This window comes from Sinocyclocheilus rhinocerous, unplaced genomic scaffold (assembly GCF_001515625.1).
Source record: "Sinocyclocheilus rhinocerous isolate Xijiao unplaced genomic scaffold, SAMN03320098_v1.1 scaffold1198, whole genome shotgun sequence".
In the NCBI taxonomy this organism is placed as follows: domain Eukaryota; kingdom Metazoa; phylum Chordata; class Actinopteri; order Cypriniformes; family Cyprinidae; genus Sinocyclocheilus; species Sinocyclocheilus rhinocerous.
Window position 1 is genome coordinate 1,051,165 of NW_015649585.1, and position 16,078 is coordinate 1,067,242.

Sequence of the window (16,078 nt, forward strand, 5' to 3'; positions counted from 1 at the left end):
ACATCGATCTCAACTGGGTGCTCGACCAAAAAACAAGTAGAAATATTTTAGATGCAAAGTCGGCAAGAGATATTTTAGAAAAGTATCAAAAAATTTATTTTTTTAAAAAACTGTCGCATAGCATATGTGACGTTTCGAGCACGCAGGCTCTTCATCAGACAAATGAACAACACTGATATCGCAAACTTTATAGGCCTACCTCCAGGTGATCAAAGGTCACATGACCATACAATATTATCGTGAGTTAACTGTCATCACTACTTTTTTTTTTTTTTTTTGGAATTTTGAACAGAATTGGTCGACTATTACAGTAATATATTTAGATCCTACACTGCCCCGACAAAGATGAATGATCACACGGTCTCTGACTAATTTGGCACTATAGATTGCGCTAAAATGAAGACAGCAGAAGAAGCAGGAAAGAAAAAGCTCTTCATCTTTGGCATGAAGGACGTGGAGGCTGTTGACAAAAAGGAATGAGTTGGGAGTAGAAGAATAGACAAGGTTAGAGACAGAAAGAAAGAAAAGAAATTCCTGTGCAAGATAAACAGATAGGTATTTCAACTTTATTTTGTGGCACATCATAAATTACATTTCCACCACAGTCATTTACTGCAATGCATGCTGATGACAGCAGATGGTTTATAATGACCTACCAGTTAGTAATTGTTGTCCATTTTCAGAGAATAATCTGCATAGAGAATCCTTAAAGCAAAGCCTTAACAGTCAAGCTCAACTGAGTAACGAACATGAAACTTGCTATTTTTCTTAGGAACACAATATTCTTAAAGTATTTTCAGACATGTTCATGTTATGATGATACGCGAATCAGGGAGTAACATCTGTCAAAAAATATAATTCACCTTTTTGATATGAAACTACTGAACAATGTACATGTAATCATTACAATGCATATGGTAAATATTTAGACTAGTGCTGTCAAACGATTAATCGCGATTAATCGCATCTAAATTAAACGGTTATTTTTTACATAATATATGTGTGTACTGTGTATATTTATTATGTATATATAAATACACACATACAGTATATATTTAGAAAATATTTACAAGTATATATTTATATTCATATAGTTTAATTTACATATAAATATATATAATATATAAACAACATATTTTTCTTAAATATATACATGCATGTGTGTCTATTTATATATACGTAACAAATATACACAGCACACACACATATATGTAAAAAAATACTTTTATTTTGGATGCGATTAATCGCGATTAATCATTTGACAGCACTAATTTAGGCTATTTAAAGACCCAAAAATGGGTAATCAGTTTAAAGTTTTAACATGTTTATTGAGTTGATGATGGCTTACAGACACAGTAACTAATGTATGAGTATTTAGCAATGATAGGATCAATTCATGTGTGAATGCAGATGTAGAAAAGTGTGGAAGTTTTGCACTTTTTGGCATTTACGCACTTATACAAAACCTTTCCAGCTGCCTATTTGGCACTGAGATCCACAACTAGATGCTGGTAGGCCATGGTCTTTCCTTTAAAACTGGCCGCTAACAGAATATCCTTATTGTCAACAGAGACCAGGCTGAAGCCTCGAGGCGCGAGCATGTTGAGTTCCTGGAAGGGCTGGAATCTTTGAGTGAGCTCATCCCACAGGTAGATCCGAGAGAAGGAATAATCGCTGCCCAGCAGAAGGTACTGCCTCACTCCGACGCTGAATGGATGCACGGCCATTGAGCCCCGTGACGGCAGGGTTTGAATCTCTACGAAGCGCTGGTTGTCCCAGCGCAGGATCTTCGAGTCTCCTATGAAGCGTGTGAGGCAGAGATACAGCACTTTTCGAACCCAGAAGTGCTTCACCATCTGCACGTCGCCTGAATCGGTGATCTGAGAGTGGTAGGCAAACTGGCGTTGGCTGTGGTTCCACTGATACACCACAGGGGGCTGCGAGGCGCTAGAGAGTATGAGGCGAGGTTTGCCGTCCACCTCTAGGAAGTCGATGTGATTGTCTCTGTGCCAGGGATGGAGGGACTGGTGTGAGTAAAAGCCGTTACTGTTCCAGCGGTACAGACTGGTGGATCCGGCTTTAGAGCCGTCAACTACTGCAAAATACCAGTCTCCTTCGATCTGGAAAGTCTCGATGAAGTTGGGTTTACGGACACGGGTGGTGTCGATGTCCTGGATTTTGACGAAACGCAATGGACCTTCCTCCCATCTGACAACAACAACAGGATGTCGTAATTATGTCATGATGATGATAATAAGCACATGCAAACAGATACTATATCAACCTTTGGGTACTGAAATATTTTACCAAATAAAAGGTGCATTCAGTAGTTTGGTGCTAATTTAAAACTGAATGAGATGAAGACTGTTCTTATTATAGCTTTCTATAAAAAATATGGTAACACTTTATTTCGATAGTACACTTTAGACATTCTATTAACAGCAAGTAACTTTGCAACTACATGTCAACTAGCAGTTAGTAGAGTATTAGTAGACTGTCTGCTTAATATCTTCTAACACTTTCTTTGTCAACATTCTACTAACCCTAAACCTACCCTGTCTACTCTGAGAGTTAGTAGACATGTAGTTGCAAATTAATGAGAATTAGTTGACATGTAGTTGACATGTAGTTACAAAGTTACTTATAGTTAATAGAATGTCTAAAGTGGACTATCGAAATAAAGTGTAACCAAAAATATTTTAATTGGGCTGTGTGGTGCGGGTCACCTTCTACGAAAGTTTATTTCCACAATGGAATAAACATTTTAAAAAGGTAATTGCAACTGTTTTTCTCACATTTCCAAGTTTATATCTTATAATTCTTACTTTTTTCCTCAGAATTGCTAGTTGTAACCTTACAACTGCACGTTTACGCCAAGGAATAAAACAATAAAAAGGTAACTTAATCTTTAATCACACAATTCAGATTTTTTTTCTCAGAATATTGAGATATAATATCAGAACTGTAAAATGTAAATTCTGAACTGCGAGAAAAAAAATCTGAATTTTGAGTTTATATCTTGCAATTCTGACTTTTCTTCTCATAATTGCAAGAAAAAAGCCAGAATTGTGAGACAAAAATGTGCTTTTGTAAGATATAAACTATATTTCTGTCATGACAACTCTCGGAGTGATTGGCATGGTAATGTACATGACAATGTTAATGTATTTGGTCTTGGCGGAATAGATCTGCTACGCTGCTGCGGCAGAGCAAGTACCGAGACTTGCTACTGCCAATACATCCACAACCTGATGCTGTGAGCATGTAAGAAATACTGCTGCTGCAAATATAACATACATGAAATAACCCCCATATAGCATACATGAATCACCTCGTAGCAGATCTATACAGGTGGAGCTGGGGAAGGTGGAGGGTTTCTGAAGTGCGCTGCAAAACTGCTACAGCAAACAAAAGCCAGGTATTTGAATGTTGAGCAGCGAGCTCATTGGCTACCGATACAGGAGAGAACCAATCAGCTACCATGTGACAATGATGTCGCCAGGTCAGATTGAGCTAGACCTATTGGACTGCGCCATCTAGAGTTTCATGCCAGAACTCTGTATATAAACTATATACTGATATATAAACAGAATTGTCAGATATAAATGGTTCAAACTGTTGTAAACTTTTCTTATCAGATTTCTTTCTTATCTTATCTTGTAAATCTACTTTGTTTTTTATCTTACAATTTTGAGAAAAAAGGTCAGGATTGCTAGAAAAATACGTTTTTGTGAAATATTAACTCAGAATTGTGAGATACAAGCTCAGAATTGTAAAATGTGAACTCTTGAAATGTGGACTTTTTTTCTCAGAACTGCAAGTTTATATCTCACAGTTCTGACTGGGTGGATAGATTTGATGACAGAGGAAAGTAGTTATGCACAAGTTGCTTGTTTTTTGTTTGGACAGGCAAAGGAATTCATTACTATGTATATCACTCTCTAAAACTCACTCAGTGTAATTTACATAAAACTCATCCTATCCATGTAGATACATTGAGCCATTCAATAGATGGCACTGCAGTGACTGCCAATGAGACTGTTGAGGTATCAGTACTTAATGTATGTGAAGAACAGCGATGTTAACGCTAAAGAACTACTTACTGCACCTTTAGCAAAAATAAATAAGTAAATAAAAATGTATTAAGGGTTAATTCTGATAATACACAAAGTATAGCCGCACAATATTTGAGCCTCCACAATAGAGTCCTAAAAAAGTAGTGCACATAGGCTAAACATACTTGTAGATGTGGGATCCTCCAAAGAGCTGAGCCACAACCATGTAGAGAGTGTTGTTGATAACCACAGGTTTACAATACACAGCAGAACGAGCTGGAATACACATACATTAGTATTTGAAACGGAATGCAACTACATTTTAAACATGTAACACAAATGAATCTTGATGCATTTTGAGTAATGATTTAATACTCCAGAGCAGGGGTTTTCCAACCTCTGCAATATTCAGTGCCTTCCCTTGTGAAATTAAGTGTCTGAAAAAATTACATTAAGTTGTCACTGTTGCAAAACATAGGATTCATGAAAAAAAAAAAGGTTAGAAAACCACTGCTTCAGAGAACACCTCCATAGTTCATTTTCTATGGAAATTTCTATTTTTATTGGTTGTAATGAATCAAGTAATAAAAAACTCCACTTACAGCTTTGTAGTTTTTGACTTACATGTGATGTTGTAATGTGTCTTGAAAAGCATGTTCACATGATCCCAAATGAACACAGTGCAGATTCCAGTGTTGGGCTGAGCGAAAACTACGTACTGGTCATCGTTAAACTCGTATGACTCCACAGACAGGGACTGGAACGAGTATGTCTCATATACCGCAAAATCTGGATTAGAAGAGCATTTCATATCAGAGCCAGTGTATATTGTGTATATTTTAAAGGGGTGAAATGAAATGGAGAATCAAAAGGTTCTTGATATTTACACATATAAGACTTTACTCTGAAATAAAAACAAACATGCAAGTTTCAGAACTCAAAACTAACTCTCCAGTTTAAATGATAAATTATGCATTTCTACCCTTCTAAAACACCAGGATTTGAAATGGGGAGAATCGTGACATCACAAGTTTCCTTGAAGATTAAAACCGTCAAACTCAGATGTTGTTCTGTCAGTGGATGTAAAGAAACTGCACATCCAAAAACGTTGCGTAGCCTTGCTAAAGATCTGAGCATTAGAAATGCATTTTTAATCTTGCAGTGTGTTTGCAATAAACATCAAATCAGCGTGTAACACTATTAGTACTCAAGCATATCGTTGTTTGAGTGTTACACTCTAAAAAATGCTGGGTTGTTTCAACCCAACTTTGGGTCAAATATGGACTAACCCAACTTTTGGGTTAAAAATGTAATTAAAAAAAAATGTATTAACGTAGTAGAATGAAGCAGGGTGAGGCTGAAAGTCGTCGAACTTTGGGTCAAATATGGACCAACCCAACTTTTGGGTTAAAAATTTAATGTAAAAAATTAACCCAACGGTTGGGTTAGTCCATATTTGACCCAAAGTTGGGTTGAAACAACCCAGCATTTTTTAGAGTGTACTAATAAAATTAGTGAATAGCCAGATCAGAAATATTTGCTTAAGTTGAATATTTTTATTAAAGTTTATGTTGCTGTTGTGCCGTTTCAATTTCTTCTGCCTGATCAGGATCTGATTCAGACTCAAACATATATGGCTCTGTCACATCGGTTGCCATCTCTAATATAAAAACACACAACATGCTGTAAATGAAGGTTGGATACGGTGCAGTGAAGTTAGCCAATCACAGCAGTGGCTGTTTACTTCTGTTTTTGCTAGAGGTATCACCACTTCAAATTGAGTGTTGTTTGCAGAAAGTTAGGATAGAAGATGATATTTTTTTACAAGTATTGGACCTTTTTAGTGCCATAAAAAACATTGTGAACTTTATAATTTTAAGAAACATAATATAAAACTCTGAAACTGCATTTCATGACACCTTTAAATGATCCTGTGGTGTAACCAACAGATATTCCATGTAGACTTTCAATTACTATGAATTTTGTATAATGCATGTGCAGTAATTATGGAAAAATGAGAAACGTTTTGTTCTAAAAGTTTTAGATGAATTATAGCATGTCTCAGCACAGGACAATGCAGAAATCCAGTTACACTACGTGGCCAAAAGAATGTGGATATTTAATTTTAAAACCCAGGTCTTCCTTGTTGAAAAAAACAGCATATGCTGGTTAGGTATGTTTTGAAGCATGGCAGCTGGTTTGAGCTGGTCCTGAGCAGGAGCTAGTTGCTTAGGACCAGCACATGACCAGCTTAAACCAGCTCATAACTAGCTTATAACCAAGCTCATGCCAAATAAGGACCAGCTTAAACCAGCTCAAACCAGCTGTCATGCTTCAAAACATACTTAACCAGCATATGCTGCTTTTTCAGCAGGGTTCTACTTGATGTTAGAACATGGATGCAGAAAGAGTCTGACTCCTCAGAGCTGTTCAGTGGGGTTCAGGTCTGGGCTTTGTGCAGGCCAGTCAGGAGTCAGTAAACCATTTCTTTAAGAACGGTCCCCAAACTGCTGCAACCAAGTTGAAAGCACAGAATTTTCTAGAATGTCACTGGATAGAGTGCTGCAGGAATGAGTCCTGAAACTTAGAAACAACTCCACATTTAGCATTTCTGGTTCCATCATCCTGAAGTCAATGGGTTTTTGAATGGGTTTTAGGTGAAATGCCTGAAATAAGGCCCGTGGTTAAAATCTGCTTAAGATATGTTCATTGTATATTCTATGACAAGTGGCTAAATGTGGACATTAAATGTTATAATGCCAAACAGTAAAAGTCGTGCATTCACCAGTCCACTTTCACAGCCTCATTGTGTTTATAATCACTCTCTTGCAAACTATTCTACCTCAAATTTTAAAACAAAGATTGAAAGAGCTGTCCAAAGATTAATGATGGTGACGCTGTCACACATTCATAGTAAAGTTCATTAATATCATAACTTCTGGTGATTGTACACTGAACAAAATTATAAACGCAACACTTTTGTTTTTGCCCCCATTTTTCATGAGCTGAACTCAAAGATCTAAGACTTTTTCTATGTACACAAAAGGCCTATTTCTCTCAACTATTGTTCACAAATCTGTCTAAATCTGTGTTAGTGGTTGAGAGAAATAGGCCTTTTGTGTACATAGAAAAAGTCTTAGATCTTTGAGTTCAGTTCATGAAAAATGGGGGCAAAAACAAAAGTGTTGCGTTTATAATTTTGTTCAGTGTATTTAGGCTTCAAAAGTAATAAACGTTTGTGTTCATGAAGATTATTTTGATGAACAAAATGTGTAAGAATAATAATTTTTTGTTGGTCATAGAGCTTATCTTCACTGGCTTTTTATCAAGGGAACCAAAGTGATGCTAACTTTTGGGTTGGCCTAAAACTGGAGTCTGGGATTAAAAGAGGATGCCCACATACTTTTGGTAATATAGTTTACATGTTTTACAGATTTAGAAATATCACCATTAGATTTCAACTAAATTTCAGCCACCAGTCTCAAATAACATGTGTTAAGGTCTGAACTGGCTCACCTGCGCTAATGCAGTTGAAGTCACGTGGTGTAAGGTCATGGATGCGTCGACCCTGGAACTCAAAAGGACTGGCGCAGTATATGGCGGGAACTGAGGTGTTGGTCTTCTCCATCCAGTCAACCAGCCATTTGATCTTACAGTCACAACGGAACGAGTTCCCTCGCAGGTCTCTACATTGGAGAGAGAAATAAAAAGGTACAAAAGGGTTCAAAAAACCATGAATTTTCCCCTGTTGACTCTGATCTGTGAGTGGTTTTCATTCTGGGATCCATGGAAAATTTGAGAGTTTTTTTAATTTAGTTTTGTGAAGAAATATATTAAATTTTTATATCTAAAAAAGTTGATTTAGCTTCAGTACAGTCAATGCAAAATAAAAGGTAATCATTTTATTTTGGAAACATTTTTACTGTATAATACAATGCTTACTATTTTTCACATACAGCATAAATGGGTCTGTATACATGAAAAGAAAAAGCTCAGTCCCTCACAGAGGAATATTTGGGAATCTGGTACATACAGGTCAGTGAGGATGTCCAGGTGTTTGAAGAGATCTCTGGGAAGAACCTGCAGGTTGTTGTTGGACAGAGACCTGACATGAAGAAAATTCAAACCAGAGAGACATAACATGACCTATTTATCCCTCCATTCTTTATTCTAATCTATAAGGTACAATAACTAACACATTACTGTATGATTTGAGTATTGAAGACTGGACCATATAAAAAAGTTTTCTGTTCCAAATGAGTCTGAACTCTTTTGAAACTATGGAGAATTAACACTTTTAAATGCACATGTCAAATGGATTTATTCAATTATTAACATTTTTATTTTTTAATCAATACACTGATAATTGATTACTTCATAGGTAGATGCAATACATACAGATGTGTCAGAGACTTCAGTCCTCTGAATGTGTGCTTTGACAGGGTTTGGATGTCGTTGTTCTCAATAAATCTGTAAAGAAGCAGAATACAGTATAGGAATTAAATGAGCCATTTAAGTCATGTAAATTAATTCAGCCAACAACTCATTTGTCAGACAGCTACGAAATTAAATATTTGTAAATTTGCAGGTGAAGTCATTAACATGATTTAGGTGCCGTGTACCATTTGAGAGAGAAAAAAAAGAGATAAAAGGGAAAAGAGAGATAAAAGATTAGGACAGGGATATTAATCAAATGGCATGTTTTCTCCCCCTATGTTTATTGTAATAAACAGTAAGGATGCAAAGGCATGCTGCCTGTTCCCTGATGGATTCATGAGTCACGGCGTTCAGAAGACCTGCCTCCGTCTGCAAACCTTGCCGCATTTGCTTTGCTAAAGCTTTTAGCTTAATGACACTGAGGTTGTGGGCGTTTTCATTAATGCTAAAAGCTTTCTGTAATAGCAAGTCCTCCACCCCCTCTCTCTTTCATCTCATTCACTCTCTTTCTGCAGTCATTGAGCTGCCAATGCTTTCGTCTGAAAGACGCTACCTGAATCTTAAGAAGGACTCTGAAGAAGAAACTGCACAACCAGCATGAAGATGAGAGACACAGACATGCACACACAAGTCTCGCTCAAAGATGTCTTTTTAATACCTGGAGAAAGATATTAATATTCCAATCCATCTCAGTGGCTTTCAAAACGTATTTGATTTAAATTTTCCTTTTTTTTTTAAAGAGTCGTCACATCTGCTATTATAAAATAAAATGCAGTGTTGGGGAAAGTTACTTTTAAAAGTAATCCATTACAATATTGAGTTAAGGCCCGTTCAAACCGAAAACGATAACTATAAAGATAACTATAAGGATAACGATATTAGCGTCCACACCAGTGAACGATATCGTCTGTTTATTCTAAGCGCATGCGGGTCTGCCCCTTTAAATTCTCGAGCTCGTTACAGCAGGATAGATTCTGATTGGTTGTCAATGTTTGTGTCGTTCATCAGCTGGAAAACATCGTTCTGAAAATAATTCCAACGATACTGTTTCTCTGTGCCTTTATCGTTATAGTTGTGGTGTGGACTCTGCTATTCTTTAATATTGAGAACGTTCTGAAAATGATTCCAACGATATCGTTTCTCTTTGTCTTTATCGTTATAGGTGTGGTGTGGACTCTGCTATTCTTTAATATTGAGAACGATTTTTAGAACTATATCTTTATCGTTATCTTTATAGTTATTGTGCTTGGTGTGAACGGGCCTTAACTCCATAAAAAATAACTAATTGGGTCACTTAGTTCTTTATGGAAAGTAATGCGTTACTTTTGTGTTACTTTTTGTCACCTGGGCTAGGCTTGTTTATTTGTTTATTAATAACAAAAAATCCAAAAGTTATATTTCTGGCAACTGTAAAGACCCTTTCACACCAAAAGTGAAAAGAATAAGCCTCAAAATGGTTGTGCAGTATAGTGAATAAATGGGAAAACAAAGTAACCGGCATTACTTGTTTGAAAAAATAAGTTGGATATTTTGTTGTAAATTAAAAATGTATGTATTACTTTACTAGTTACTTGAAAAAAGTAATCCGATTACGTAACTTGCGTTCAGGCTTGATTTTATAAGAAAAAAAAATAGTATAAACCTTACATGTCTGGTTATAATGAGCGAACACTTTCAAAACCCTAAGGAGACGATGAAAACGAAAAGAAGCTGCATATTTTTTTAGCTCCTTCTTTCATTTATGTGACCAAAAGCCAGTGTCTAAAGCATATCGGAATAAATCACACTTAAAGTGCAACAGAAGACATTCTGAAACGTCTAATCTGTCCATCTGTTGGGCAAGTGATCAATCCACCCACCCATCAACCCACTCCTCCTCTATCCTTCAGGCCAACCATCGATCAGGCCATCCATCCATCCATCAAGCAACATGGAAACATACTCACAGGTACTGCAGATGTCCAAGACCGGCAAAAGCATCAACAGAAATCAGCGAGAATGTGTTGGAGTTCAACAGCCTGTGCAGAACAAAGAGAAAGAGACAAAGATAAGAGCTTGCACTTTCATTGAGCTGAACATTTCTCATACATTTTAGACATGTTTATAGACTTTCTTAGGGCCAGTACTATTTTACTGCTGTAAAGAAGTACATTTATTTTGATGTGTTGACTAACATACTAAAGCACATGTATAGTACTTGATTATAAATGTATAAGTAGCATGTTATTCGATATCATATTTAAAGATAATATATTTTAAATGTACTAAATTGCAACTTCATCCTTTCAAATGTGTAATTACAAACATATTTACACACGCGACATAGAAGTTTCAATAGAAATGACATTAAAGTATTTAGTTGATCATAAAATCTTGTCAGTACATTTAGCAGTGCACTTTTACCATATTTCAAACACAACATAAGTAATTGTGAAATTACACATAAAGATACACTTAAGTCCTACTTAAGTGGATAAGAAAAGCACACTTCAGTTCTTAATAATAATAATAATAAGTACTCTTTTTATAAGTATGCTAAAGTGTACTTTTTTTTACAAAAGGCATGCACTTATAATAATCGTCTATATGACAACACATTGTGTTAAAATGTGACAGTAGTTAAAATATGTTTGAAACTGTGTATTTTAATTTTTTATCTCAGTGCAATGTCTTACCCTGTACTTCAAATGTAAGTGCTTTACCATAAACATGATTTTCAGATTTTTTATCATAAACTGAGGGGAATTATTTTCTGTGGTAATCAACAATATGTCACAATTATTGCCAATTAGAGTTATACAAAATTTCAAATTGTATGTAATATAAATATTTATGTGCAAAATTCTAAATTTTGTTGTTTAAGAACTGTCTCTAATTGATCAGAAACACTGAAAGGCTGCATTGCCTGAAATATCACCCTGTAAATCCATTATCACTGCCTTTGGAGTTTATGAATCCACAATAAATTCCTGTGGCTGAAAGCACACCTTGCCTATTGCACACCGCAAAGCACACCGTCTTCATGACATCTGACTGCTATATGCAAATTACTTCAGCAAGGAACAGAATGAGAAGTACAGATATTACTGCTGACAGTACATACAAACAACATATTTTCATACAGAAACATAGTTTAAATGTTACATATAACATTTTTACATGCATTATACTAATATATTTTACAAAGCATTGCATATCTGATATTGCAGGACATTTTTAATTTGTTGACTGAAGAACTGGCATGCTGTCATTGGAAAACAAACTTCTCTCTTGTGTCTTACACACACACACACACACACACACACACACACAGTGGGAGGACAGAAACGCTGTTGTTGTGTGAGTGTGGGCAGTCTGTAAATGGAGGGTCTGTCACTGATACACATCACACTACACACTGCTCAGACATGCAGCTGACAAACACTACAATCCTCACACTTTTTTTTTTCCACACATAGGCCATAATAAGAAAATGCAGAGGAGGATCATTGTGCATTTGGTACTTACAGGAACTGCAGTAGGTGCATGTGGGAAAAAGCTCCTTCAGGAATCTCTGTGAAAGCAGCGTTCACCATAGTCCTGATAGAATAGCAGAAACCACCATCACAATCATTATCATCATCGTCATCATCACAAATATAGCTGCTGTTACAGTCATCTTAAAGTAAAAACTCATGAGTTCAGAAAAATGTCTTCATAACATCTGAAACTCTCATTTTAAGTCTAGATTTTTTACATTTCCTGAACACATTATGAATGATGCTTTCCTGTGCAAAACCACCACAATGCTAAGATGTTTACTCTATGTGATTTTTATCATGTTGAGTTTCAAGGGTGTTCTGTATGTATTTATTTAGTATGCATTTATTATACCATACTATATATATATATATATATATATATATATATAATAGATTTAGGGGCTTTAACTCTAAGTATACCACTAGCATTATGATGAATAATTTAGGAGAAGCACCCCTTTTTCCCAATGTTTATATCATTTACATATAGTTAAAAGTCATTTTAGTCTAATTCTGAGCAGTTATGTTTGGCCTTTTCCTTAAACAGTTGCTCTGCACACCTGAAAGGATCTCACAAATTAATTATTAGAAAGTAGGACACAGATCTTCCTTCCTTCTTATATTCTCAGTCTGAAAATAAGGGCACCATCAGCGTGCAAAACTCTCTATATTACTCAGCTATCAAAGGCCTTTAATAATACTTTCTTCAGAATGAGTAAGCCTGAATGAACCTGGTTACATAAGTCTTTATAAGTGAATGACTTGTCTGCAAATAGTATCTAATGAAATACAGTGTAATCGTGTGATAACTTCAGTGAACTTAATAATATTGTATATAAAACACAGAGAGAGGATATATTACTCAGCTAACATGAAATCTAAATCAAAGGCCTTTAATAATACTTTCTTCAGAATGAGTAAGCCTGAATGAACCTGGTTACATAAGTCTTTATAAGTGAATGACTTGTCTGCAAATAGTATCTAATGAAATACAGTGTAATCGTGTGATAGCTTCAGTGAACTTAGTAATATTGTATATAAAACACAGAGAGAGGAAATAAATGGTATCTGCGGTTATGTTCTCCCAGAGGATAATAACCGTGTATGTGGTGAGGTTTCTGCGGTTGAGTCTCTACAGCAGACATAAGCTGAGCAGCATACATCTTTTATCAGCTCAGCAAGCTGACTTTCTGTTTATCTGTCTAGTCAGTTTAAAGGAATAGTTCACCAACATACGAGACTCTCAGAAAGCAGTCCATTCGACTCAATATTACATAACATGCACTATATATGCACGTTAGTCTTCTCAAGCCATAAAACAGATCTGTGTGACAAACAGACAGAAATGAAGCCATTGTTCACTAATAATTCCCTTAATTACAAATGTGCTACCAAAGGTGAAAAATAAATGTCAGTGACTAACAAACATCAGGTTGGAATATATATGGCAATACAACTACTTTATAATGTTTTGTTGTCCTTTTTTTAGCTTTACAGGCCAAAAACGGTCACTATATGGAAAATAGGGCTTTATTTTTTTGTTCAGACTTCTTTATGATTGTGTTCTAATCACATAAACCCTTATGTCACAAGGAACGACGTCACTTGACAGGACACATTATGGACAAATCGTCCTATAAATCATTAACTCTAGACAATCCATGTTAAGCTGCTGAGAAAATGGTTTATGGCAAGTCAATGATAATAGTCATTTTAAATGAGCAACTTTCCCCTATTTGAATATAAAGAAAAAAATGAGAGAAGAAATAGGCACACGTGATCTTTCCAGTACTCACAGGGAGATGATTCCTGGCGGGAAACTCTTGGGAATGGCTTTGGTGTCCACGCAGAAGGCACTGTCTTTAGTACAGGAGCAGGTGGCTGGACATCGAGGGGTTTTGGGAGCCCTGCGGCCCACCACCGTCCCAAACATACAGAAAAGCAGCACGCAAACAGACAGCCGCCAATCCGGCCATCGAGGGGTCCATCTGGGCCTTGCTTCCACCATCTTCCACCTTCTCTTCTCCAGCTTGAGTTGTCTCAGTCAAGAAACACAGACGGCTGGATGATCCTGGTTTCTATCCGTCCCTATCAAGAAAACTGCAAGAGAAGAAGATCCAGGGAGTGAATTGGGCTCAGAAGAGACGGACACAGAGAGAGTGGGCAATAATAGTAACTTTATATGAGCAACTTTCCCCTATTTGAATATAAAGAAAAAAATGAGAGAAGAAATAGGAACACGTGATCTTTCCAGTACTCACAGGGAGATGATTCCTGGCGGGAAACTCTTGGGAATGGCTTTGGTGTCCACGCAGAAGGCACTGTCTTTAGTACAGGAGCAGGTGGCTGGACATCGAGGGGTTTTGGGAGCCCTGCGGCCCACCACCGTCCCAAACATACAGAAAAGCAGCACGCAAACAGACAGCCGCCAATCCGGCCATCGAGGGGTCCATCTGGGCCTTGCTTCCACCATCTTCCACCTTCTCTTCTCCAGCTTGAGTTGTCTCAGTCAAGAAACACAGACGGCTGGATGATCCTGGTTTCTATCCGTCCCTATCAAGAAAACTGCAAGAGAAGAAGATCCAGGGAGTGAATTGGGCTCAGAAGAGACGGACACAGAGAGAGTGGGCAGTGGGTGCGTGTATGAGGGTGTATTTGATTTTCACAGTGTTCTCTGCAGTCGTATCTCTCTCTCTCTCTGTGCACAGACTGCAGGAGCGTATCAGCCAGCGCTGCTCTGCACACGCTCAGCCTCAGACCAGACAGAGTGCAGCAACGCTGACACTGAATTATTAACAATTGCATGGACTAACACTTAAACTGCAGCAGGGAACACAGCAGAGAAAGTAGTTGGATGGGGAGGTTGAAATAAGATGAAGAGGCAGGGGTGATGGACCGGTCAGTGGAGGTTATACTAAATAATGTACTACAAAACTCTTGTTTATGCTCAAGCATCACATCTTATAGAAGTCAGTGCACAAGCTTGAAAAAGCACCTTTTAGAACAGTATTCCGGTTCATGAAGGAACTACAATTCATTTTATATCCATTGTAAAGCAAAAATAAATAAATGAGACGACATGGTAATCGTGAATAGCATAGTGCGATTATCAAATTGAAGGCTGCGACTGAATTCAATAACTGTATAGTCTGATGTGCTGCATGTTTCAAAGTGAAGCGCGGCACTGTGTTCACGTGAACAGCTCAAATACAGTAAATGAAGCAAACTTCAATTCTGCATGTCTTCCAAGTTTAACGTCCATTTGGGAAGGCAGTGTGCATTAGGTTTATGCTATTGACACATTCAGATAATTTACAAACTTTTTGTGGGCAGAAGTTTGCAGCATTTCACCATCTGCCAAAATAAAAGCTTGAGGATTTAAAATGGTTAAAGGTTTAAATGTTTGAAAGTGAAGACACAAAAATTAGTATTGTAGTGTGAAATAAAATAAAAAATTAAAATAATAACAATAATAATAATTATTATTATTAATTATTTGTCAGCTAATACAGTTGTAAATTACAATAATGTTAATCAAAAAACTGATGATGATGATAATAATAATAATAATAGTAATAATAATAATAATAGTAATAACAACAACAATAACAACAACAATAATAATAATAATAATAATACGTATTATTATTATTGAGTTCCTAAAACATCAGTATTAATGTAATGTGAACTGAGAAACTATCACAACTAAAAAAAGTTTGTTTCCACTTTCATGTCCAGCTACAAAGTAACATTAAAACACTTACAAAAAATAAAAAAATAAATAAAACATAAAAAAACATAAATATTTTATCTATTTACTTGCATTTCATGTAATTATTAACCAACATCAGAGAAATGTGAACATGCAAATGTGTCAATACGTTTTTGAAATATACCTGTAAACCTAAAAGGATGGGTAAATATTTTGCATATAAGGGGTACAGCTGACAAAAAAGTTCTGGGCCCACCAACAATAGGCTACACATTTTGGATTTTCCCCTTATTTAGGCCACTTTTATCAGGCCTTGGACTCAACTACTGAGCTTATGGTTTGAATCAGGTGTG

At 36.4% G+C, this 16,078-nt stretch overlaps 1 protein-coding gene across 2 annotated transcripts in view; it reads right to left on the minus strand.

Moving 5' to 3' along the window:
- Positions 1-1,325: 1,325 nt before the first annotated feature.
- The window catches only part of lgi3 (leucine-rich repeat LGI family, member 3), a 17,521-nt gene continuing 2,768 nt past the window's right edge, over positions 1,326-16,078 (minus strand). The window contains exons 2-10 of one of the 2 annotated variants that reach the window (XM_016515708.1): positions 14,275-14,578; positions 12,000-12,071; positions 10,439-10,510; positions 8,454-8,525; positions 8,089-8,160; positions 7,572-7,741; positions 4,680-4,844; positions 4,241-4,331; positions 1,326-2,208 (exon numbers count right to left, since the gene is read on the minus strand). In XM_016515708.1, coding sequence (XP_016371194.1) covers positions 1,479-2,208; positions 4,241-4,331; positions 4,680-4,844; positions 7,572-7,741; positions 8,089-8,160; positions 8,454-8,525; positions 10,439-10,510; positions 12,000-12,071; positions 14,275-14,486 — 1,656 coding nt within the window. In that variant the 5' untranslated portion in view covers positions 14,487-14,578 and the 3' untranslated portion in view covers positions 1,326-1,478. Of the gene's footprint in view, positions 2,209-4,240; positions 4,332-4,679; positions 4,845-7,571; positions 7,742-8,088; positions 8,161-8,453; positions 8,526-10,438; positions 10,511-11,999; positions 12,072-13,809; positions 14,171-14,274; positions 14,579-16,078 lie in introns of those variants that run through there. The other variant, XM_016515707.1, reaches the window with a different exon arrangement.